Raw genomic sequence first — 24,322 nt, forward strand, 5'->3', positions numbered from 1 at the left:
GCTGTTCCAAGTAAAGCTGCCTTTTGCAATTGACTGATGGTGATTTTGTCAATGCCAATGGTGTTCAAGTGGTGCTCCAGATGTTTTGGAATTGCACCCAAGGCACCTATTACTATTGGTACTACCTTTGCTTTCTTTTGCCACTGTGGTCCTACTTCTATTTGCAGATCTTTATATTTTGTGATTTTCTTCAGTTTTTTTTCTTCTCTTCTGCTCTCTCTAGGTATTGCAATGTCCACTATCCAGACTGTTTTGTCTTTCTAAACAACAATTGTTAAGTCTGGGGTGTTGTGTGGCAGATGCTCTGAATTCTAACTTATTACGTCCTTGAATAATCTTTTGGATTTCATGGGCAATTTCTCATAATTCAGCCAGTCTTATGGTTTTTGTGATATCTAGATAGATTCAAGCAATTTGAGAAGATGATTCACTGTTTCCTAAGCAGCAATTTATTCACAAAAATTAAAGCTGCCCCAAAGGATTTCAGTCACCTGAGGGAGTCATCTTTGGACCAATCTCCTCAGGATATACAGAATTCCCTATTAGTTCCAGCAGGAAAACTGAGTCCCTCTCCAGTTCTAGAACCACAAGATACAAGCCCTATTGACTCTTAAGAATGGAAGTGTTTATTGAATGATCCCCAACAAAAAGTAACTATCAAAAGCAAATACAAAGGAGTAAGAAAAGTCTTCTCAGTATAACAATTTTACAAGTGGATCTTGAGTAAGCTTCTGAGAATTCAGTTACAAGTCACTGGTCATTACTACCTGTTCATTAATTTACTGCTTATGATGAATGCAATGTATTTCTATGCTTGGACTTTGTTTAATTCCTGGTTTTGACCTTGTGTAATTTCTTGCTTGGCTGCTACTTGTGCTAATTTAACACAGTACCCAAACAGCTGGTTAAGATTAAGGCTAGCATGGGTCTGTCCAATGCGGGATGGCTTGGTGATTTCTGCCTCAAAGTGAAAGGTCAGATGCAATTCTCTTTTGAAATTTTCCAGCTTTTGAACAGTGGGTTTCATTTTTTAATTTTCTTTTTATGCCATATCAATGGAAGCTTTACAAATATGCATCTTTCTTATAAACATATAATACCTTTCTCAACGTCAGACATAACTGCTGTGGTTATTTTCTTCGATGCTGTGGATTAAGCCTATTTGATGCTAACTAAGATATCATGGCAATGTAACAAAATGCTGTTAGTTTGAATGCCAATTTATAACTTATCTTTCCCTGCTGTTCCCTTTTTTCCCCACATTGCCTGGACATCTATCCCCTCCAGCACTTGAGTTAATCCAATTTATATGTTAACCTATATAGAATTAATTTAGCTGTGTAATCTTCCTAGGCTTACTTAAGATGTGGCAATGCTGATAGAAAAATTGTGATTGGTAATTTGTCTGTTGCAAAGAATGAATGCTTGTCCAAAGAAGCAAATTTGTCTATGTTTGCTTCTGCCTACCTTGTTAGATAGCCATGAGTGTTGGGTATATCAGGGGAACATAAGAACATAAGCAGTGCCCTGCTGGATCAGCCCCTGGCCCATCTAGTCCAGCAGTCTGTTCTCACAGGGGCCAACCAACTGCACAGGGAACACCTTCTAGTCAATCAGCAGATGGCCTTCAGAGACAGCCACATGGCCATCAGGGCTAATAACCATTGATCTCCATGACTTTCACAGCCATTGATCCCCATGACAAGAAGGGAAAACTAAAAGCATGCATGCTAACAACAAGAAGATGTAGGGTCAGGAATGATGGGTATTCGAAGGAATGTGGGTTGAACACTAAGTAAGTGACCAGAATGAGGAAGATTTGTTTATTAATTTATTAGATTTGCATAACTGCCTATGTTATATAATGCTGGGTGGCTAACAACCATAATGTAGAAAAAAAACTAAAACAATAAAATAAAACAAAGTTAGTTGGCTCATACAGAGAGGATGAATTAGAATCAAATCACAAAACAAATATATGAAGGAAGTGTGAATGGATGAAAGGAGAGGAAGACTACGAAAATCATGGTTGGAATTGATCAATGTTATTCCCAAAAAGAGAGGTGAGAACTTTAAAGAACAAAAGGGAAGTGTTGTGTGGATTTGTTGAAAGCAAGGGTGATTTGCAAAAAGTGGAAAGGTATGGAGAGGTATGGTGAATGGAATCACTGCAAACGATTTAGCTACATTCCTTTTTTGAATTATCTCTTTAATTCTTTTATTACTATTTCTTATTCTTATTCATTTTCTGTGCTTTGTATAATGTTGCTTACCATTAAAGAGAATAGCATGTTGTGTATGGGAGTGTGTAGGTGGTAGGATTAGTAATCATATTTGCATGGGAGAGGGAGGGGGCAACAATAAAATTGTAGCTGATGAACGGGGTTTGTATTCAAAAGTGTTGCATGAATGTCCTTATTTGCCCAATTCTGCTCAGAATTGATTCACAGGATTTTGGTTTGTTCATTCTGAAATTCTGTACTTTCCTCTTTCTGTTAAAGTGGCATACAATTGAATCTGAAGTGGCTGACCCTGTAAGTTTCTGCTTTTCCCAGCTTCGTTTCTTTTCTTTTCCCCCTTGTCACTTTCTAACTCCCAGCTGCTGCTAGTTCCCTAGCAACACTGATCACCCCTAACACTGTGTGACAGTCTACAAGTTGTGTGTTCTTTTCTCCAGCCAGGGACAAGGTGTGCATCCAAGAGCTGAGCACGAGAAGTGTAGCACTTTGTTAGATTTCTACATAGGTTTCCTGTCAAATAAAATTACACCCCTTTTGAGGTTTCTGTAAATAACAGCAGGGCACTTTCTTAAATAAATCTATTACTCAATTTTATATATTAGGTCTAAAGCTGACTCCAGTATTTCCTTCACAGTAATGATATATACAGTACCTATCTTACTTCCCCTGTAATCAGATAATTCACAACAGGCTATCCTTTTGTCTATTCATGGTGGTAAAAAATTAGTACTCTTTAAAGCACAGTCTAGTTTATTCTTTGGAAGTATAAAAAAGTTTCATTTAGCTCCATAATTAATGTACTTATTAACTACACTGAGTATACATGAGTATCTCTCAGTAAATGGTTTTGCCTTTTACCAAAAAAGATTAAATTGATAAATCTATCTGTCTTATTGATGAAGTGAAAGAGGCAGTTATTGAAAATTGTTGGGTCTTCTGAGAGAAACATATCTCTATGTTTTGGTACTCTTTTAATAAGGGGAACATTATTCTTATTAGGGAAGAGTTGTTCAGTTCTAATGTGTCCTGCAGTGACAATAATCTGTGACTTGTTTTTAAATGCGGCATTTTAAGTAAAAGTATGTAAACTGATTCATGAAATCTTGGAAGGATTATAAAATTAAACAGTCCTTGAAATTTGGTTACCAAAGATTAAATAATTGAGAAATAAATTGGGTTTAAACACATCACTCTTATTCTATTTCTTTGCAGGATGACCTCAAGATTAAATACATTAAGGATGAAATAGAAAAGGAATGGAGAAACAAAAAGGTAGGCAGTTTGGGGGGGAGGATGGGGGATGGTTGCGTGAAGCTAGGACTTCCATCATACCTCGCCTGGCCGCCCACCACTAAAGACAGGTTTTTTAACAGATACTCCATCGATTCCATTTTCGCCTCCAGTACTCTCAGCCTCTCAGGGGTTTGAGATTCCTCCCCCTGTCACGCGCCAGGCTGCCTCCCCATTGCTACCGTGGTAGATTCCACCTCTGGGGTCAGCAGGAACTGGTGCTTCCAGGATGCCTGGGACATCCTTGGCTGGGGTTCTCCCATCATATCCCAGGTGATCAGCTCTGCAGGCGGTCCACTCGGTGCCGGTTGCTCTGGCTCTCCCCCATCGCTAGATCCCCCCAGCTCAGGGCCGGAACTCGAATCCTTTGGGTAATATGAAAGTTCAGGGGGGGGGGCTCGGCTCCCTACTCCGGATTGTCGACTCGGGTAATGGGTTAGTCGGCTCCTCAAGCTCCCCAGACGCTAGTTTCGACTCTGCCATTGCTAACTGCTTCCCTCACAAGAATTGATCTTGGTAGGCGCTAGTGGTGTACTTTGGTGATTCTCAGCTTTATGTAAGGGTTGCCTATTCTAAAACAGTCTCAGACTCACAAGCAAGAGCTAAATAAAGGCTGGCTTATTTAAGAATAGTATGCAAGTACAAAGAAAGCTGAGAATGGGAAAAGTGCACCAAATGCAAACTAAAAACCCTCGGTACAAACGAGATCCCTTCCCCCGTAGAATCTTCCCAGGCTCACAATCCCAGGTGCTCCTAACGGCTTCTGATGGTGCGGTGGAAAAGTCCTTGAGCAGAGCACGTAACCCAAACACATTCCATTGAAATGAACATAGATACAGAGCTTGGCACAAGGTCTCCCAGCAGCTCCCTCCCAACAGCAACGCGCATCAGCACCATGGCATATGAAACGTTACGATGTACAGTGCACATTGAAACTGTGAACATGACACCAAGTAGTGATTTCCACTGGGAATGCCCTTCTGCAGCTCATCTTTCCCTGGCCTAATATCCACCAAATGGGTTGGGTGAACGTAAGTGGGCCATGGTAGATGGGGATGGTTGGGGCAAGATAGAGAAATGCAGGTGGAAGGAGGGAAAGTAGTTCATACATAATAAGAAAATATTTAGTTAAAGTTCCAATAAATTATGGAAGTAAAATATGTATATATTTTAAATGTTCCATAAGAAAAGTTTCAAAGTCTAAAGAAATCATTCCAGACACACATGTACTTTGCTCAGCAAATGAAAACATATATTTCTTTAGCTTATGCAGCCTCTTTTTAAGGCATTCACCTGTCTTTGAAAATTGACAAATTTGAAGTATCTCCCTTAAAAAAATACTGCACAAATGCCCCATTTACATACAGTACAAGTGGGGGAAAAGTGTGTTAGAGACAAAAAAAAAGTGTATTTGGGAAGAAGAAGGTGATATATATGAGGTATTTTAAGTAAAAGTATATAAACTGATTCATGAAATCTTGGAAGGATTATAAAATTAAGTAGTTATTGAAGTTCACCAAAGACTAAATAATTGAGAAATAAATTGGGTTTGAACACTTCACTTATTCTGCACACTTTGGAAATAATGTAGAAGTGCTCTAGACACTCACCCTCCAAAGATGTTTTTTTCCAGGTTCACAGGGAAATCTGAAAAGAAGATGGGCTGCTTGAATGAACAGCAGAGAGTTGCTGGGCACAAATCACTTCTTCCAATTTATTTTTGAAGCAAATATAGTCCTGATATATACTCTATTTTGTTGTTCATTCGTTCAGTCGCTTCCGACTCTTCATGACTTCGTGGACCAGCCCACGCAAGAGCTTCCTGTTGGTCATCAACACCCCCAGCTCCCCCAGGGATGAGTCCATCAGCTCTAGAATATCATCCATCCATCTTGCCCTTGGTCGGCCCCTCTTCCTTTTGCCCTCCACTCTCCCTAGCATCAGCATCTTCTCCAGGGTGTCCTGTCTTCTCATTATGTGGCCAAAGTATTTCAGTTTTGCCTTTAATATCATTCCCTCAAGTGAGCAGTCGGGCTTGATTTCCTGGAGGATGGACTGGTTTGATCTTCTTGCAGTCCAAGGCACTCTCAGAATTTTCCTCCAACACCACAGTTCAAAAGCATCGATCTTCCTTCTCTCAGCCTTCCTTATGGTCCAGCTCTCGCAGCCATATGTTACTACAGGGAATACCATTGCTTTAACTATGTGGACCTTTGTTGTCAGTGTGATGTCTCTGCTCTTAACTATTTTATCGAGATTTGTCATTGCTCTTCTCCCAAGGATTAAGCATCTTCTGATTTCCTGACTGCAGTCAGCATCTGCAGTAATCTTTGCACCTAGGAATACAAAGTCTTTCACTGCTTCTACATTTTCTCCCTCTATTTGTCAGTTATCAATCAAGCTGGTTGCCATAATCTTGGTTTTTTTGAGGTTTAGCTGCAAGCCAGCTTTTGCACTTTCTTCTTTCACCTTCATCATAAGGCTCCTCAGTTCCGCTTTGCTTTCAGCCATCAAAGTGGTATCATCTGCATATCTGAGATTGTTAATGTTTCTTCCAGTGATTTTAACTCCAGCCTTGGATTCCTCAAGCCCAGCATGTCGCATGATGTGTTCTCCGTACAAGTTGAATAGGTAGGGTGAGAGTATACAGCTCTGCCATACTCCTTTCCCAATCTTAAACCAGTCTGTTGTTCCGTGGTCTGTTCTTACTGTTGCTACTTGGTCATTATACAGATTATTCAGGAGGCAGACAAGATGACTTGGTATCCCCATACCACTAAGAACTTGCCACAATTTGTTATGGTCCACGCAATCGAAGGCTTTAGAATAGTCAATAAAACAGAAATAGATGTTTTTCTGAAACTCTCTGGCTTTTTCCATTATCCATCGGATATTGGCAATTTGGTCCCTAGTTCCTCTGTTGTAATGATTGCCTATTCTAAACACCATCAGACTCATAAGCAGGATCACAAAGATATCTGATTTATTAAAGAATAGTATGCAGGTTCACAAAGAAAGCTGAGAATGGAAAAAGTGCACCAAATGCAAAGTAAAAAACCCTCGGTACAAACGAGATCCCTCCCCCCATAGAATCTTCCCAGGCTCACAATCCCAGGTGCTCCTAACAGCTTCTGATGGTCCGCGGGAAAAGTCCTTGAGCAAAGCACATAACACAAACACATTCCATTGAAATGAACATAGATACAGAGCTTGGCACAAGGTTTCACAGCAGCTACCTCCCAACAGAAATGTGCGTCAGCACCATGGCATGTGAGACGTTATGATCTACAGTGCACATTGAAACAGTGAACATGACATACTGCCCCCCAAAAGAAAGAAAGCATTAAGCGGAAGGTTTTAATGGGTAAGCCAAGTGGAAATGGTTAACTAAATCAGGAGCATTAACGTGGCGAGCAGGCACCCATTCAGGATGAGGAAAGTGTTTCCAGTGGATCAGGTACTGGAGGGTGCCCCGAAGCTTGCAAGAATCAACAACCTCCTTGACTTCAAAGTGCTGTTGCCCATCAATTATGATCGGAGCAGGAGGAGGAGGTTGGGGATGCCAGCGGGAAGAGTGGTGGGCAGGCTTGAGCAGGCTGCAATGGAAAACAGGGTGCAACCGTTTCAAATTGTGAGGCAGGTCCAACTTAACAATAACTGGATTGATAAGACCAACAATAGGGAAAGGACCAATGAACTTGGGAGCAAGCTTTTTCGAGGGCTGTGGTGACTTGATGAATTTGGTAGAAAGACATACTTGATCCCCAATTTTGAAATCGTGTTGCAAAGAACGACTCTTATTGGCTTGAAACTTGTAAGCAGCCTGGGCATCAGCCAAAGCCTGTTGAATCACCGGCCAGGAATCAGCCAGCTTAACAGCGCAGTCAGAGGCAGAACAGGACTGGGGAGCGGTTTGTGGCAGCTCAGGGATGGGAACAAAATCATGACCAGAAACCACACGAAAAGGGATTTGCCCGGTGCTCTGATGGACAGCATTGTTGTAAGCCACCTCAGCAAAGGGCATCAAGTCCACCCAATTGTCCTGATGGTAATTTATGTATGCTCTAAGGAATTGTTCAAGGGCAGAGTTCAAAACCTCCATAGATCCGTCAGTCTCAGGATGCAACAATGTGGACAGCGCCTGTTTGGTGCCAATCAGTTTTAAAAATGATTTCCAAAACTGGGAAGTGAACTGTGTCCCATGGTTGCTGACCAAACAGGAGGGGCTATCGTGGAGATGGTAGATGTGGATGAGAAATAGGCGGGCGAATTGCGGGGCTGACGGGATGGATGCACATGGAATGAAATGGGCTTGTTTGGAGAAAAAATCTTTTACAACCCAAATGACAGTTTTCTTCTGACTGGGAGGTAAGTCTACAATAAAATCCATAGAAATCTCATCCCAGGGATGGGTTGGGCTGGCCACTGGCTGCAGAAGCCCCTGTGGTTTACCTCCTTTGACATGGCACAAACAGGACAGGAAGCAACATAGTCTTTTACATCACGCCTTAAGGTTGGCCAGCAAAATTGACGGTGAACCAAATGCAAGGTTTTGACAAAACCAAAGTGTCCAGCAAGTTTGTCATCATAGGAACGCTGCAATACATCAGCCCTTAAAGTTTCAGGCAGATAAAGGTGGTGTTCCACCCACGCCAGACCATTTTCAAAAGAAACATTGTCTCTATTAGCTAGCAACCAAGTGTCAGATTTCAGTGCCTGGAGAAAGTCCTTCTGTAACTGACAAGGAACTTGCATTTTCCGGTTCCCAGATGGGGCTGGGGGCAGGGTTGCCTGCGCACGGGCCTGGCTCCGAGTGACAGCAACCAAGCCCAGTTGTGGTTCAGTGAGAACAGTCCCAACTATATCTGCCATGTGGTCAGAGTCCTGAGGTAAACATGACAAAGCATCAGCCGGAAAGTTTTTCTTTCCTGGAATAAATTTTAACTGGAAGTTAAAGCGACTGAAAAATTGAGCCCAGTGAATTTGTTTAGGACTGAGATGCCAGGGGCTGTGGAGAGCTTCCAAATTCCTGTGATCTGTCCAAACTTTGAAAGGGCATTTAGCGCCTTCCAGGAGGTGACGCCAGGCTTCCAAAGCGGCTTTTACAGCAAAAGCCTCTTTTTCCCAAACATGCCACCTGCGCTGTTTCAGAAAATTTTCTGGACAAATAAGCGCAGGGTTTCAAGTTATTTTCAGAATCTCTCTGTAACAATATAGCCCCAATTGAGGAGTCAGAAGCATCAACTTGGACCACAAAGGGGCGTTCAGGATCGGGGTGCTGTAAAATAGGCTCAGCAGTGAAGAGGGTTTTTAACTTCTCGAATGGTGCCTGGCATTCAGGCGTCCAATTCAGCACTGCCCGAGGGTTTTTTACCTTGTGTGTCTCTCCCAAACCCTTCATACGTAGCAAGTCAGTAAGGGGCAAAGCAATCTCAGCAAACCCCTGGATAAACTGCTGATAATAATTACTGAACCGTAGGAAACTTTGTAATTGCCTCCAGGTGCAGGGACATTCCCAACTTAAAATCGCCTGAATTTTTTCAGGGTCCATCTCAATGCCCTTGTCAGATACCCTATAGCCTAAATAGTCAAGTTGGGTTTTGTGAAATTCATATTTGGAAAGCTTGGCATAAAGCTTTGCATCTCTAAGCTTACTTAACACTTGTTTGAGAAGGCGTTCATGTTCCTCCTCGGATTCAGTGTAAATTAGCACATCGTCCAAATAAACCAGGACCCCTTTAAACAAATGATCATGTAATACTTCATTAATCAATTGCATGAAGACTCCGGGTGCCCCTGCTAACCCAAAAGGGAGGACTTTGTACTGAAATGAACCCAGTGGACAATTAAAAGCAGTTTTCCACTCGTCTCCAGCTCGTATGCGGATGTAAAAATAGGCTTCACGAAGATCGAGCTTGGAGAAAATCTTGCCCTTTGACAAATGGGCTAACATGCCCTTCATGAGTGGCAGAGGGTATTTGTTGCAGATTGCGATGGAATTTAACCCCCGATAGTCCGTACAGTGTGTAAGCGTGCCATCTTTCTTTTCCCGGAATAGCACAGGGGCCCCAACTGGGGAATTTGCAGGTTCAATAAACCCCCTTGACAGATTTTTGTCGATAAAGTCCCGTAATGCCCCAAGCTTCTTCTGAGTCATTGGATAAATTTTTGGCTTGGGCAATTGAGCGTTAGGAACCAACTCTATGGCACAATCAGTTTTCCGATGGGGGGGGGTAGCTGATCTGCTTCCATTTCTCCAAAAACATCTGCAAAATCTTGGTATCGATTGGGCAAGCCTTCTAAACGTGCCAAACTAGGGCGCGGCATGGCAATTGCAGCCCTTCCAACACCTGCGCTTGAAGCCCTCTCTGCGGTAGGGGCTTGGTAAAACCCATCCTTAAAAGTCAGAGTTCTGTGTTCCCAATTTATATGTGGGCTTCGATAGGTCAACCAGGGAATTCCCAGAATTACCAAGGGGTTGCCAACAGGTGCTACTATAAATTTTAAAGTCTCACGGTGGATGCTCATTTGCATTGCGACAGTTCCAGTGAAATGGGTAACCAGCCCCCCCCCCCCCCCGTTGAACCATCCAACTGTGTGAAGATCAAAGGCTGCTGGAGGGGAAAGCTAAGCAGGTCCAAAGCAGCAACCAGATCAGGGTGAATCAGACACCTGGAACACCCAGAGTCAACTAAAGCCCAGACCTCTGTAGTCGTTGTGTGGGAGCCCAATTTCACTTTCACTGCTAGAGTGGGACAGTCAGCACTCACCATAGCATCCTTGCGTCCATCCTCCTTCACCTGCCTGCAGGCACTGTTCATGGCAGGTGGCTGGCATTTCCCACCGGCTCCTTAGAGTTGTCTTCAGCCTCTCCAGAGAAGTAGGGTACTTCTTCAGCATCGGCCGCCCCCTTGGCTGCTGTCATCCGCCACAATGGGGGTGGCGATTTGGCCGGCAGTTTGCCTGCTCGGTCTCCAGCCTTGGCTTTTGGGCAATCAACTGCTCAGTGCCGTTCCTTTCCGCATCGGAGACACTGACCCCTCGCATAGCGCCGATCTCTCTCCTCTTCCCAGGCTCTATAGCCTGGCCGGGTAGCAGTTGCGGCACTTCGGGGTCCCCTCATGGTGGCTGGTTGTTTTTCAGGTCGTTTGGTTTGCATGTAGGTATGTTGGGCATGCTCAGCTTTGCCTGCCAGACAGATCCATTCGTACAATGTCTCTGGGTCGTCTCTACACAACGCCCACTGCAGGAAATCCCTGTTGAGTCCCTCTTTAAACTGTTCTATTAAGGTTGACTGAGACCAGTCAGGGATTTTCCCAGCTAAAGCCTTAAACTCCAGGGCATAATCAGCTACAGACAGTTGGCCCTGGGTAAGATCCTTCAGTGCCTTTTTAGCCCTTGCCTTGGCTAGAGGATCCTCAAAATGCAGCTTTAACACCCACATGAATTCCTCAAAATCCTCACGCTCAGGGGAGTCAGCCTCATTTAATTGAACATACCAGTCAGCCGCTCATCCCTTCAGCTTGGTGGCAATGGCAGTAATTTTAGCCTCCTCGGAAGGGAAGTATGGTCCAAACTGCTTCATATAACTTTTAGCATTAGTGAGAAAGAAAGACAACTTAGTTGGATCCCCATCAAACTTGACAGAAAAGTCTTTCACTCCCACTCCTGTTGGAGCTGAATTAGCGGCTGCTTGAGTGGTTGGGCCCCAGGTTACAGTAGTTCTCCCTCCTCGGGGTGGGGACACTGATGGATGAACTCTGTGGGGTGGAGATTCATCCCAGTGCCATCTCCGGCCCTGCTCTGCCGGCGGCCCGGGTGAGGGGATGGAGGATGATTGCGTGGAGCTGGAATCTCCGCGCCTTGGCTGCCCCCCCCCCCCATGACAGAGACAGGGCTTTTAGCATGTACTCCATCGATTCTAATTTGGCCTCTACCACTCTTAGCCTTTCTGTCATGAGTACTGATGGCGAGCTGGAAGGGGCCTCTATCCAGGGGGGAAAACGCATGCATAGTACTGAGGAATTTAGTAGCCATTCAAAGAGACACAGATCAGACTCGTCCTAACTTTTGGGGTTTATCTGTCTGGGTTTTCCCCACGCTTCTTCAGATTGTTAGGATTCTGTTTTATGTAGCAGTAATAAACACTAGAGACCTACTCCTTGTCTCAGCGTGATTTCTGACTGTTAGGACACTTTCAGGGGTTTGAGATTCCTCCCTCCCTCGTGCGTTAGGCTGTCTCCTTGCTGATACCATGGTATATTCTATGTTTGGGGTTAGCGGGAACCGATACTTCCAGGATGCCTGGGATGTCCCTGGCTGGGGTTCTCCCATTGCATCCCAGGTGATCAACTCTGCGGGCGATTCGCTGGGTGCCAGTTGCCCTGGTGCTCTCCCATCTTCGGATTCCTCTCCCTCAGGGCTGGAACTCGAATCCTGCCATAAACCTGAAGCTTATGGGGTGAGACTCAGTTCTCCGCTCCTGATCGTTGACTCGGGCATCAAGCCAGTCGGCTCCTCAAGTCTCCCGGTCGTGAGTTTGGAGTCGGCGATCGTTAACTGTTTTCCCTCACAAGAAACTAATCTTGGTAGGAGCTAACAGTACAACTTTGGTGATTCTCAGCTTTATGTAATGATTGCCCATTCTAAACACCATCAGACTCATAAGCAGGATCACAAAGATATCTGATTTATTAAAGAATAGTATGCAGGTTCACAAAGAAAGCTGAGAATGGAAAAAGTGCGCCAAATGCAAACTAAAAAACCCTCGGTACAAACGAGATCCCTCCCCCCATAGAATCTTCCCAGGCTCACAATCCCAGGTGCTCCTAACTGCTTCTGATGGTCTGCGGGAAAAGTCCTTGAGCAGAGCACATAACACAAACACATTCCATTGAAATGAACATAGATACAGAGCTTGGCACAAGGTTTCACAGCAGCTACCTGCCAACAGAAATGTGCGTCAGCACCATGGCATGTGAAACGTTACGATGTACAGTGCACATTGAAACAGTGAACATGACATCTGCCTTTTCTAAACCCAGCTTGTGCATCTGGCAATTCTCACTCCATGAATTGCTGAAGTCTACCTTGCAGGATCATGAGCATTACCTTACTGGCATGTGAAATGAGTGCCACTGTTCGATAGTTTGAACATTCTTTAGTGTTTCTCTTTTTTGGTATGGGGATATAAGTTGATTTTTTCCAATCTGATGGCCATTCCTGTGTTTTCCAACTTTGCTGGCATATAGCATGCATTACCGTGACAGCATCATCTTGCAAGATTTTCAACAGTTCAGCTGGGATGCCGTCATCTCCTGCTGCCTTGTTATTAGCAATGCTTCTTAAGGCCCATTCAAGCTCAATTTACCTCCAATGTTTCTAATTTTCTGGAAGAGGTCTCTTGTCCTTCCTATTCTACTGTCTTCTTCCACTTCCGCACATTGCTTGTTTAAAAATAATTCCTTATCTCTTCTGGCTAACCTCTGGAATTTTGCATTTAATTGGGCATATCTCCCCCTATCACTGTTGCCTTTTGCTTTCCTTCTTTCTTGGGCTACTTCTAGTGTCTCAGCAGACAGCCATTTTGTCTTCTTGGTTTTCTCTTTCTTTGGGATGTATTTTGTTGCTGCCTCCTGAACAATGTTGCGAACTTCTGTCCATAGTCCTTCCGGGACCCTATCTACTAAGTCCAGTCCCTTAAATCTATTCTTCACCTCCACTGCATATTCCTTAGGAATATTAGTGAGCTCATATCTAGCTGATCTGTGGGTCTTCCCTAATCTCTTTAGTCTGATCCTAAATTGTGCAAGAAGAAGTTCGTGATCTGAACTACAGTCAGCTCCAGGTCTTGTTTTTACCGACTGTATAGATGTCCGCCACCTTTGGCTGCAAAGGATGTGGTCAATCTGATTTCGGTGTTGTCCATCTGGTGAAGTCCATGTATGAAGCCATCTCTTAGGTTGTTGGAAGAGAGTGTTTGTTATGCACATTGAGTTGTCTTGGCAAAATTCTATCAGGCTATGTCCTGCTTCATTTTGTTCTCCCAGGCCATGCTTACCTGTAATTCGAGGTGTCATTTGACTGCCCACCTTAGCATTCCAGTCTCCTGTGATGAAAATAACATCTCTTTTAGGTGTGTTGTCCAGTAGGTGCTGCAGATCCTCATAGAACTGCTGTACTTCAGCTTCTTCAGCATCTGTGGTTGGGGCGTATATTTGGATCACTGTGATGTTAGATGGCATGCCCTGAATTCAAATTGAGATCATTCTATTGCTTTTTGGATTGTATCCAAGCACTGTTTTAGCCACTTTACTATTACTTATGAAGGCTACTCCATTTCCTCCAAGGGATCTTCATCTTGGCAGAAGTGATGGGTTTTATCACTCCCAAGTATCTGAACTGTATAGAAGGTTGCAAAAAGCCTTCCATGGAGAAAAAATGGAGTTCCTTAAGATGTTATTCTGAAGCCTATTTATCGGGTTTTTGGGTGAGCTTGCTTCTAGATCAAAACTCATTTGTGATACTTGCTTCTGTAACTGACAATTTTAAATTATGAGTTATTGCTGCACTTATTACTTCTAATGGGGAGCTAGTACCTCTCTTCCTGGGGTCAAATGATTTCTTGGCACTCTGTTATCAAAATGGTATGAATAATTAAATGAGCTTCTAGCATATTTTTTTTTTCAATTCCTACTCAGATTAATAGATTTATTGAGCTCCATGAGTGGTCTGTGTTCTGATTTTTTCTAGATTTCCAAATATCAAAATACAGTTTAATATCTATTTAATACCTATTTTTGATAATAAAACTAGAGCTAAATATTTAATAATTTTTTTTTTCATTCATTACCAGGAGACGATATTGCAAGACACACTGTTCTATAATGGAATTAGACCTGGGGTTGGAAAATGGACCCACAACCATCTTGATAAACACCAAAAAAATCATCAAGCATATCCATGTGTTGCTTCTTCTAGAAGATGTCTGTGACTTAACATGCAGATTCCATAAATGAAGAGTTTGTTTTTTGTTTTTCTCTCTTCTCCCTGCCTTTCAATATTTTTAGATTTCTTCTTTCTCCCTTTCAATTCTTTCAATAACTCAGTATGCTGTTATTCATTTCCTTTCAATATCTATTCCTTTCTCTAATTCCTGCTGATTGCACATATTTTCTTTTTTTAATTACTGTTTTAAAAAGAATAAGAAATTTAAATACAATTTATTTAAGATATTTTAGCCTTTGTGATCATTTTTAGTAAATGATGGGATACTTGTAGGACTTCTGAATCACAAATAAAACCTCTCCATAAGGTAATTAGGCTTAAAATGCAATAGCAAAGAAAACAATAGAAAATATTTAAATATTCTGCAATAATATGAAGTGTTTTAAATTAATAAAGTGAGACACATTCTTTAAAAGTTAATGTAGGTGGAAAACACAAATAAATACAAAATATGGACTTGAAAGCTACAGATGTGTGATATAGTTAATTTCTCATTTTTTTTTATTTTTTTCACTCATTTTGAATCTGCATCAATCTCTTCCCTTCCCTCCCCCCCCCCCAAAAAAAAACTTTAAAAAGACAACACGACAGATTATGGACACCTTGTGTCCATGCATGTGTGTATTCATGTACATGGTTTTCCCTAATATCATTAAGGAAATGGAATTGTATAAAAAAGGATAGACAATTTGGTGCCTCTCAAACCTTCAGTGACTTTTTATTTGGCAACTTTACAAAAGTTGAAATTAAAGTGTTAATGTATGGCTGAATTTCTGTTCGTTTAACTGTGTTGGATGAATGTACAGTATTTCTCCCCCATCTCATACGCTAGGTGATCGATTAGTTGAGTAATCAAAGGGAGGTTTTATTTACTTAATAGATTGATATCAGACCATGTCACCTATCTGGTTGAGCAGGAAGGTAAGAAAAAAAGAAAACAACAAAAAATCAACATTTTTCTTACAGACAAGTAAACTATATTAAAAATATCCAGTATTAGTTCTGAAATAATTCCCTTCTGATAGGCAATTTGATGCCCCTCAGATCTTTGAACTGTAATGCCTGTAAGGCCAGACTACTTCAGTTTGGCTTATGGAAGTAGAAATCCCAAACAACTGAAGAATACCAGTTTCTCAGTTCCTGGTCCAGAGAAGGTAATTAGGGAATAGATTTTGACTGGCACTAACAGCATATGTATTAAATCAGATGCCTAGATGATAGTGCTACTAGACAAGATGAGAGGACTGTGGGAGTGAAGAAATTGTATTTTGCAGCTTGCTGTTTGGTTCGAATGAAAGAGTGGGTGCTGCTGAGAAATAGAAGGTTATTGGGATCAGAAGGACCTGAGATTTGGGTGGCATGGATATTTGTGGTATGACAAAGTCAAGGTTAATGTGGATTTTAAAAATCTTTATGTTGGATGTGCCATATTGAGAATATGGAAAAGATACAAACTCAGGTTGTGTTATGGAATGTGTCCCTGAAGGGGGGGTAATGTGATGTGGTGGATTTTCGTGCTGCCGCTGGTTCTCAGGAAGGAGGGAGCACATTCCAAGGATATAAGAGGATTCACAGTCTGGAAAGCAATGATGGAAGAACAAAGAGGTTCAGATTAGCCCCACTCTAGAGTCTCCCAGGTTATTTCCCCTTAGGTCAGTTAGAGTAGCTTTAGTCTGGCAAGACTCTGTCTGTATGGTGAGAGCAAGTAAAGAACTGGAGTTTGAATGCACTGACTCGTCATCGTTCTTGGGCTGGGCCTGACAGGTTGTGCCTCAGAACACCTTTGTGGCTCTCAGCACAAGAAGCATTTTATAGACAAGAAACAGGCAAATACAAATGGCTAACCTATTGTGAGATACTATAATTTTGTCAAGGGGAATAAAAAATAAAATTGAAAGAAAAACTGGTGGCAGAGGGATATAGGTGCCAATGGTTTTTTTTATCTACAGTTATTAGAAAGATTTAAGTAGACAAAAGAGTTTAAGGTTTTGAGGTTTTGAACATTGTAAGACAGTGTGAAATAAAACTGTGTACACTGCTGAGCTTGCCGATCGGAAGGTCGGCAGTTCGAATCCACGCGACGGGGTGAGCTCCCGTTGCTAGTCCCAGCTCCTGCTCACCTAGCAGTTCGAAAACATGCAAATGTGAGTAGATCAATAGATACCGCTTCGGCGGGAAGGTAATGGCGTTCCGTGTCGACATGTCGGCCACATGACCACGGACGGGTCTACGGACAACGCCGGCTCTAACGGCTTAGAAACGGAGATGAGCACCGCCCCCTAGAGTCGGACACGGCTGGACTTTACGTCAAGGGAAACCTTTACCTTTACCTTTTACAAATGATGAACATGTAATTGCTAAAATCTATAAACTTCTATTAAAATTTGAAACAGAAGAAGAACAAGTGAAAGAATGTATGATAAAGTGGGCTAAATTTTTTGGTTATAATATACAGATGGAACAATGGGAAAATGTGTGGTTGAAAGGATTGAAATATACATTATGTTATAATCTTAAAGAGATTTTTTATAGAATGATGAACTGTTGGTATATGTTACCAGAGAAATTGTTTAGAATGTATAAAGGCACTTCAAATTTATGTTGTAAATATGAACAACAAGAAGGGACATTTTATCATGCTTGGTGAACATGTAAAAAAGCTAGAAAATTTTGGATTCAAATACATACACTGATTCAGAGGATTTTAAAGATTAATATACAGTTGAGACCAGAGGTCTTTCTTTTAGGATTGATGGACAATTGGGGAAAAAGTCATGGAACTCTGTTTTTGTACATGATAACTGCAGCGAGATTATTGTATGCACAAAGATGGGAAGATTCAGCATTACCCACAATGGAGGAATGGTTGGTGAAGATGATGGAACTTGCTGAGATGGCTAAATTGACTTCCTTGATCAGAGAAAAGACAATATCTACTTTATTGCTGGCTGGAAACCCCTTATGGATTTTTTGCTTAAAGCAGGAAAAAGAGTGAACTTGGGATTTATTGTTCTTATGATTAAACAGGATAGATTATAGAAAGAAGAGAGTCATGTTGTAACCCCAGAGTAAGAAGTAAATTTATAATTGTACTTATAACTGCTGTAAAGAAGATCAGAAACTACTTCTTTGTATCATTTTTCTTTCATTTCTATTTTTCTTTTACTTTTTTTCCTTTCTTGGACTTTTAGCTTTCTCTTTGATTTCTTTTTTGTTTCTCCTTCTTCCTTTATATTAGTTTGTATTAGTTTTTATCTTCCTTTTTAAAACTTTTAATAAAATGATATTAAAAAAGGATGAAGTGAATGTACATTATTAATGGATGCTCTAGGCTAGTTCACATGGTCTTATCTCCAGGAGTAGGAGTTCATGGAAAAAGAATATATTTCATTTACTTATTTATTTTTATTTATTTTCTATCCCACCTTTATTATTTTTATAAATAACTAAAGGTGGAGAGCATACCTAATACTCCTTCCTCCTCCTATTTTCCCCACAATAACAACCTTGTGAGGTGAGTTGGGCTGAGAGAGAGTGACTGGCCCAAGGTCACCCAGCCGGCTTTCATGCCTAAGGTAGGACTAGAACTCTCAGTCTCCTGGTTTCTAGTCCAGCACCTTAACCACTAAACCAAACTGGCTCTATTTTATATATTATTATATTATATTATATTATATTATATTATATTATATTATATTATATTATATTATATTTATTATATTATATTTATTATATTATTATATTATATTATATATTTAATTGAGTGTTCTGACTGCTGTGAACTTGCAGATTTTCTGACACAGAAGTAGCCCTGGAAATTTACAGCAGATAAAGTGAGAGAAGCTCTCAATAGTGAGTTAATAAATAATTTCTAAAATCCAATTTTTTGGGATGATCTCTTTTCCTCCTTGCTTTTTTAAAAGAGATATCAAAATGCCAACAATTAAGTGGAGAAATATTAGAACACCTGATAAGATTCTGAGCTTTATGAAATCATAGAAGTGGTATTAAATCTGCTTAGCCCAAAATTGTTTGTGTTCCAAGCAAGACAAGGTCAGCCTACTTCTGCCACAATGGTGCCTAAATACAAAAGAACCCCTTCTCATTGTTTGAAGGACACATGCTCCAAAAAGTCAGTGTAAAAATTCAATGTTATTTTTTATTCAATAAGTTACTTATTGTTTATTCAGCTTTCCCTATTAAGTTTAACTAAAATCAATACAACCACCATTACAAAAAATAGGAGAAACTTAAGCCATAAGCTACACCCAACATTACTTCCATAGCAACGAGAAGAATTAGCAAGGTAAGCAAAAGAAGCAAAAGAATTGTTGTACATTTATTACCTAATAGAAAAATCAATATCTTACAATACCAGAAATAAGTAAATTAAAGGTCCCTGAAAAGAGGCAAAGATCCTTTTAAAAAGAAAAAAAGAGTATATTTCACATTCCAGTGTATAATGAATTGGATCCTCAACTTGCTTTTGAAAAGAACAGATAGTTCTGATGACCCTTTCTGAGAAAATGGGTCAACTCAGATGATAATTAGCATATCGTGCCTTCATTTTGAGCCTGATGAAGGACTGGTAATAAGTTTGAAGAAATTATTTGAACCAGATAGCTTTCAAATATAAACACACTGAATATGTGAAAAGAAGATGAAATCTGAGTGGCACTAATGAATGCAGGGCTATCATGCATTTCAATGTCTATTGTTCTTCACTTGATGACTTCTTCATTATGTGGGCTTAGAGCTTTTCTAGTTTAAACTCAATCGATTGGCTATAATTAGACTTTACTTTAGTATTACTTTAGGCCTAAGGATATCATAATTCATTTCCACTGGCATCACCTGACCAACTGCAGTTTGCTTTTTTTATGCAACTTGTCTTCCTATTCCTGTCACCTGAAACTTCCAAAATATCCCAGGGTCTAAAATCTTCTTAAATTCTTCTGGATTGCCTAAATTTCCATAATATTCATCTATCCTGGTAGGCAACTTCCTTGAAGCTGGGGGACTGCACTTTTGTAAAACAGCAATATTTTTGAAAGAAAACAAAGTCCTGCTGAGGGGGAGTGGGGACCTCCTTTTAAAGTGTGTATGAGCTTTAAGAGTCAACTGAATTTGGGGTGCTTTGTCTCTGGGCCCCCAGATCAGTGCCTAGATTGGGAATGCAGAAATGTAGATGACCACTAGCTGGAGGTAGAGACAAAAGAAATGCCATTCTCTGCTGCCATGTAGTGGTTCTATAGATGCAGATTTCTTTAAAAAGGCTCAATAACAGAGGCTCTCCTGGTTGTTTTTCTGAATATTTTAAAGGACATCTGAAAAGTGATGTGCAAAATATAAGAGTGAAACATTGTTTGCTAGCAGTGTAACCAGGGACAAAGTTCAATTATACTGTTGTTTGCTTGTGGCATATTATGATATTGCTATATTCTGTATTTAAGGTTGGGTTTAATTATGGGATTGCTTGAGAAATATGTCATTGGGAAATGGCAAACAATGGATTATTTTTAGGATTTGTTTAGAAGACTTGACTTGTAAACCTGCAAAATGTTCTGCAGTATTTCCCAATTTCATCACAAACCTTCTAGCTTTTCCCAACTTCACTATACCAATGTTTTCCATGAAGTTCTGCAGAAGCCACTTTCAGTGTGAATAAAATGGTGGCACCACAAGACTACAATATCTGCAGCAAGTTCCATATGCTATTCACTATAAGCCCCATTTAAACAGCCAGTTTTCAGAGCACTTCACGTGAGTGTTCCAGTTAAATCCCCACTTTTTGCTAACATCATTCACATGATGTCAGTTCTGCAGACCCTTCACATCAGCCATGAACCGGTTGTAGGTTACATGGAAGCCAATATGTGGACAGCTATGTGTATGAAGATTTTACTGTGACATCAATGGAAGTATTATCCAGAGGGCCCATGGACTGGGTTGTCTGAAAAGCGACTGCCTGAATAGGACTTAAGCAATGCATAAAATAGGCTGTATTGCTTTTTATGGAAATGCAATTAAATAGTTCATGTTACTCTGTGGGAACAGTTTTCTTGTGGGGAACAGCCTTCCAGACCCTAGAATACACTCACATAAAGAAACAATACATGAAAATTAACAAGCTCTCAAGAAGGGTTACCAAATCATCAGTTAAGAAACCAGGAAAATGCTGAAGCACAGGCATGAACTATCCCCATGAGAGAAAAAATGGGAAAGATTTAAAAAGCTTGTATGGATGAATAGAGATCTCACTGACAAGCTAAGTAAAAAAGAGATGTAAGAGAAATGGAAGCAGGAAGATTACAAACTGGTAGCTTGAACCTGTCAGGATGGAATCAAGAACATTAAGCTAAGAATGAGATGAAGCTGGTAAGCTATGTAATAATAGGAAGGAGTTTGCAAAATAAAGAAGTCAAGGAAGTTCTTAGTCTTTTTCTAGGGAAGATGAGAAAGAAAGTATAGGAATAGGAAGAATTGCCACCTTCTTTGCATCTGTCTTCCCTCAGGAGATAGCCTTCCCTATTATGAGGTGGGTGGGGAACCAGTTTAGGATTGCTGAAGCTGTAGTAAGAACCCACATGTTAGTTTAAATAAGTCTTTGGGCACAGATCAATTTCATCTCAGGGAGCTGAAGGATCTAGTAGAAGTGATCTCAGAATAGTTGACTTTAATCTTTGAAACCCTTCGAGAAATGTACAGAGTGTGGAAAAGGGCAAACATAGTCCTAATAATCAAAAAGAGGAAGACGGAGGATCTGGCAAAATATAAAACAGTATATTTAACATCTGTACAGAGCATGGTACAACAATAGATTGTCAAGGAACATGTCTGCAGCATTTAGAGAGGATGCTGCCATTACCAGAATGCAACCTAGGTTTGTCAAGAAGAAGTTGTCAGATTAAATGTATCCCTTTTTACTGCCCAATGCAAACCAAGGGAATGCTATAGATTGTAGAGTATCGCAATTTTAGTAAAGCACTTTAAAAGGTCTCTCAAAATACTTCAGACAAGATGGAGGGATGTGAGATAATGTAGCCTGGTGAATGTGAAATTGGTTAACAACTGCACTCAAAGTATATTCATAAATTGTTCTACATTATCTTGGAAGGAAGTATCAAGTGGGGTTCCCCAGTGTTTTATTCTTGGCCTAGTGCTATTTACATCTTTATAAATAACCTAGAGGATAGAATGGAAAGGCTGGTTATTAAAATTACTAAAGATACCAAATGTGGGAGATTGGCTAATCCTTAGAGGACAAAATTAGAAGACAATATGAGCTCAAATGGCTTGAACAAATCCAACAGAATGGTGTTCAGCTGTGATACATGTTTGGCTCTGCATCTGGGTAGGAAAAATCAGATGCATATGTACAAGATAAGTGAGACCTGGCTTTGCAACAGTGTATGTGAAAAGATCTAGTAATATTAGCAAATCACCAGCTGAACATGAGCAAGCAGTCTGATGGACTAGCTAAAAAGATGGATGCAATTTTAGGCTGAATTAACAGACACCTTGTGTCCAGATTATGGAAGGTGATAATTCCATTGTAGTCTACTTTGCTTAGAGCTTTAGTCATTGCACTTTAAAAGACACCCAGAGAAACTGGAGCAGGCTCAGTGAACTACTAGGATGACAAGGAGTCTGGAAATCAGTTCCTCTGAAGAATGGTTGAAATAGGTGGGCATGTTTAGCTTTCAAAAGAGAAGACTAGGGAAAGATGCAATAGCAATCCACAGATATCTGAAAGATTATCACATACAAGATAGACTGGTTGTATTCTCTGTTGAAAATGAGTTCAGGTCAAGGACCAACTGATTCAAATTAAAAGAAAGGAGGTTCAGGCTGAATATTATGCTAAGTTTCCAAATTATAAGAGTTATTAAGCAGTGGAACAAGGGTGAAGTCCTCTCACTCGAAGTTTTCCAACAGAAGTGTATGACTACCTGTAGGGGATGGTTTTACAGCACATTGTTGAGCTACATGGCCTACACAATCTCTTCCATCTCATATGTTCTGTGAGTTTAATGGAGTTGAAAAACAGGCAAAAGAGGTGATCTTATCTTAAATGTAAATGAAATAAAATAAATATATAAAATTTGTCAGTGTACTTCATGCATCTTACAGCAGGTGGACTGATATGGGGAAAGTAAAATGAGTGGCTTTTTAAAATTCTTAATAACGTGTTGGAAATATCACTCTGAAATAAAATAAATGGTTCTGAAAGAGCCTGAAGGAAAAACTTCCAAAGCTTGAACGTCTGGGATATCTAACCACCAACGTTATATCAAAACTAACAGAAAAGTCTTCTGGTATTTTAAAAGCTAACAATTTTATTATGCTATAAAGCTTTTGTAGGATATAGTCTGTTTTTCTCATTATTTCTGATTAGTGGATACTATAGGTTATTCCATTTCATATTTGTTGTGGTTTAAGGTGCTGCCCTAAACTGTTATGCATTTCTTAAATTTCGCAATACCTCATAAACTTTACAATCCAGGTCTTGCTGCTTACTATACATCCCTTAGCCCTCATCATTGATTTAGAACCTTATTATGCTATATTATGTACTTGAAGAGCAAACAGTATGTTTTTAATCCATATCCATATATAAAACAACCAATGCATTTCTTGGTTGCTGAATAGAAAAGGAAAACTTAATTTATGCTTTTACACAATGCTGTTAAGAAATGGCATAGATGTGAGTTGTGTTAATAGACACAAAACTGTAATAAGGATGTAAATAAAATGTGCAGCAGCAGTGAGGCCATGCATTTCAATTAAATTAATAGATCTCAGATCCCATTCATTCCATCAGCACAAATGAAGAGACTACAGAGTAATGTCTCGAAATACAGAACATTTTAAAGTATGACAATGATGTCAGGTTATCAAAGTGTTATTCATTTATTTTAAAAACAGTTCCAACTTTCCAACATATTCTCTCTCTTTCTCGGTCTATCTAGTGCAAAAAAGGAAAATATTTGGACTTTTAGTGTTGTTGGATGGGTATCTCCCATCACTCCTCATCATGCTGACCAGAACTGTGGATTTTAGTTCTGACCAAAACTGTGTGTTTTGCCCTCTGTGTTCAAGTGTGATTAATGAATGGCACCTAGCATGGTTTATAGAAGATAAAGAAAAGTATGGAGATTACATACTTGGGCGGTCATTGATTTCTCTGAACTTCACTGTAGAAAATATGGAGTGTAATTTGGAAGGAATTAAAAATAACTCTAGATAAGAATCATAGCAAGCTATCAGACAACTGGCAAGAAGGGTCAATCTGTGGGATCACTAAGGCCAGTGGTTGGATGAAATCACCACTCAAAGCTAAGGGAGAGGATACCTCTGCCCTTTTGTGAATCTTCAATTTTTCTTAACCTAAAGCTCTGTTATTACTATTTCTTAAATGTCCATGAACAATAGACTGAAAGGCTGATTGATACCTACTTTCTCCCTCATTGGACTTGACTGATGTACGGATATTTTCAATATATCCAGGTGTTTGGCTAAAATGAAGTTATTGGTTTAAACCAGAATAAAACAGGAACTGAGGTGGGAAGAATATTTGAAGTCCATTTTCTCCCTCGCCACTATATTCTATATTTAGATAATAGAAATATATTTAGATAAATCCTCAAGAATTTGGGCCATATCTGAAATGGATCCATTTTCTAAGCATGTTAGCAGTATATCACTTTTATATCATTATCAAGATGTGGATGATTGTGAAGGTACGTTTCTTAGGAACTCTTTTCACAGGGCCTCATCCACAG

At 40.3% G+C, this 24,322-nt stretch overlaps 2 protein-coding genes across 2 annotated transcripts in view; one reads left to right on the forward strand and one right to left on the reverse strand.

Annotated features, from left to right (window-relative positions):
* CNBD1 (cyclic nucleotide binding domain containing 1) overlaps window positions 1–14,523 on the forward strand; it is a 159,473-nt gene extending 144,950 nt beyond the window's left edge. Inside the window, exons 12-13 of the mRNA XM_063299972.1 lie at window positions 3,453–3,512; window positions 14,386–14,523. Of these exons, the coding sequence (XP_063156042.1) occupies window positions 3,453–3,512; window positions 14,386–14,523 (198 nt within the window). The remainder of the gene's footprint in view (window positions 1–3,452; window positions 3,513–14,385) is intronic.
* Window positions 1–24,322, reverse strand: part of RMDN1 (regulator of microtubule dynamics 1) — a 471,818-nt gene that overhangs the window by 317,473 nt on the left and 130,023 nt on the right. The window lies entirely within an intron of this gene.

Source organism: Candoia aspera, chromosome 3 (assembly GCF_035149785.1).
Source record: "Candoia aspera isolate rCanAsp1 chromosome 3, rCanAsp1.hap2, whole genome shotgun sequence".
NCBI classification, from domain to species: Eukaryota; Metazoa; Chordata; class Lepidosauria; order Squamata; family Boidae; genus Candoia; species Candoia aspera.